Here is a 1,714-nt window from a genome sequence, read left to right on the forward strand (position 1 = left end):
TTTTTCTTTTGTAATACAAAGTCGACACTTGACACAACTTTTTTAAAAAGATTTTTTTAAGTGATAATATGAACTTATTGTTCTCATTCATGAATTATATGAAATTAGTTACCACTAAAATATATACGAACTTTGACCTGCTCTATTTTAAATTGAGCATTTCAAAAAAAAAAAAAAAAAAACATTGGGTTAAATTATAATAATCTCAAACTTCGATATTTGTTTTAAAAAGATACCTATATTGTTGAGTAATTATTTTGGATGATAAAACTATTAACAACATTTTCAAACATAACAAAATGTCATTGCCTAACAGTAATAGACTACGATAAACATTGATAGATGTCTATCATAATTTATGACAATCTATCCTAATAGATAGTAAAATTTTACCATACTTGTAAATAAGAAAAAATTATGAAAGAAGAAGAGTATGTAAACAAAGAGAATAATGAAGAAAAGTATGAAGATTTTTTTTCCCCAATAGAAAGGAGAAAATTAAGAAGGGCACAACCCCTTAAAAAACTGACAGGAAGTTCTAACCCACTATTTCCATTTTAGGCCATTTCCGGGACAAAAAGTTTGTGCACGAAAATCGACGAACATAGATCATTTCGAACACGAAACCATCATTCTAGATTGTGACCCAGAAACCGAAGCTCATAAGCCCACAAATTCATATGCTATATAGTTTTAATATCCCATCATAGATTAAATATTATCATGCATCATATTTAAATATAACAATAATAATTATTATATTTAAAGTTTAGACTATTTCCTAAATATATCCATTCATGATGTAGCACCAGCGGACCTAACAAACTTGTTTGATGTAAATTTTAAAATACAAGAGAGTAAAATTGATGCATAATATTCAATGTTGCAATGAGAGAGTATTCCTTAACCATAATTTTATTCCCAAGTCAACTTTAATTATCCCCAACTACGAAAAAAACCATGAACATATAGTAGAAAACTAGATTTCATAATCTCAAAAATAACCAACCGAACCAAAATTTTAGTTAACTGTAAACCTGCTTCTAACCTAGTAACCTCCCATATTGGACTATAAAAATTAAAATATTAAGGATGAACTCAACAAATCCTTATATCTATTCCAAACAAAAAATGTTTTATCTTCTCACAAAGAAAATTCCATCTCAGCTCGCTTCAAAATAGCATTTACCTTCCTAAAGAATTCAGGTTCTTTTTCCTTTATGTCATCTAAGGTTGATGACTCATGTTCATCAGCCTGCATCAAAGAACCACATGCATAAAACTCAATTTCCCATCAATCATAAAGTGCTACATGAATTGCAATCACTACTTTCAGGATCAAGAGGAAACCAACTGGGCCCAAAACAAAATATCTATACATATACGGACCAAAATGAAATGAGTATGAAAGTTCCGGACCTAAATAAAATTTAGATCTTATTTCTATTCAACCAATTGCTTTTTTATAAAAGTGATAAGATTTGGCTCTCTGCAATTTTCTTACACAAACAAACTCAATTGTAAATGCTATATGACGGGGTGGTTGAAAGAGGACTATGGCTGCACTGTCACAATCGCTCTTTCGGAAGCTTCTCTTAGCGATTGTGCGGCACTTGTTCCCGCTCACGAACAAGCCAGCCAACTCGATTACGGACTGCCGATGGCACACCGAGTGCCTCTTGCAACCTCCACCCCCGTTTTAGGGAAAACGGTT

General features: G+C 31.6%; 1 protein-coding gene across 3 annotated transcripts in view; it reads right to left on the reverse strand.

Moving 5' to 3' along the window:
* Positions 1-896: 896 nt before the first annotated feature.
* Positions 897-1,714, reverse strand: part of LOC120082015 (tRNA threonylcarbamoyladenosine dehydratase) — a 13,952-nt gene continuing 13,134 nt past the window's right edge. For all 3 annotated transcript variants that reach the window (XM_039037232.1, XM_039037225.1, XM_039037240.1), the window contains one exon: positions 897-1,255. In XM_039037232.1, the coding sequence (XP_038893160.1) occupies positions 1,145-1,255 (111 nt within the window). In that variant the 3' untranslated portion in view covers positions 897-1,144. The remainder of the gene's footprint in view (positions 1,256-1,714) is intronic.

This window comes from Benincasa hispida, chromosome 1 (genome assembly GCF_009727055.1).
Source record: "Benincasa hispida cultivar B227 chromosome 1, ASM972705v1, whole genome shotgun sequence".
In the NCBI taxonomy this organism is placed as follows: domain Eukaryota; kingdom Viridiplantae; phylum Streptophyta; class Magnoliopsida; order Cucurbitales; family Cucurbitaceae; genus Benincasa; species Benincasa hispida.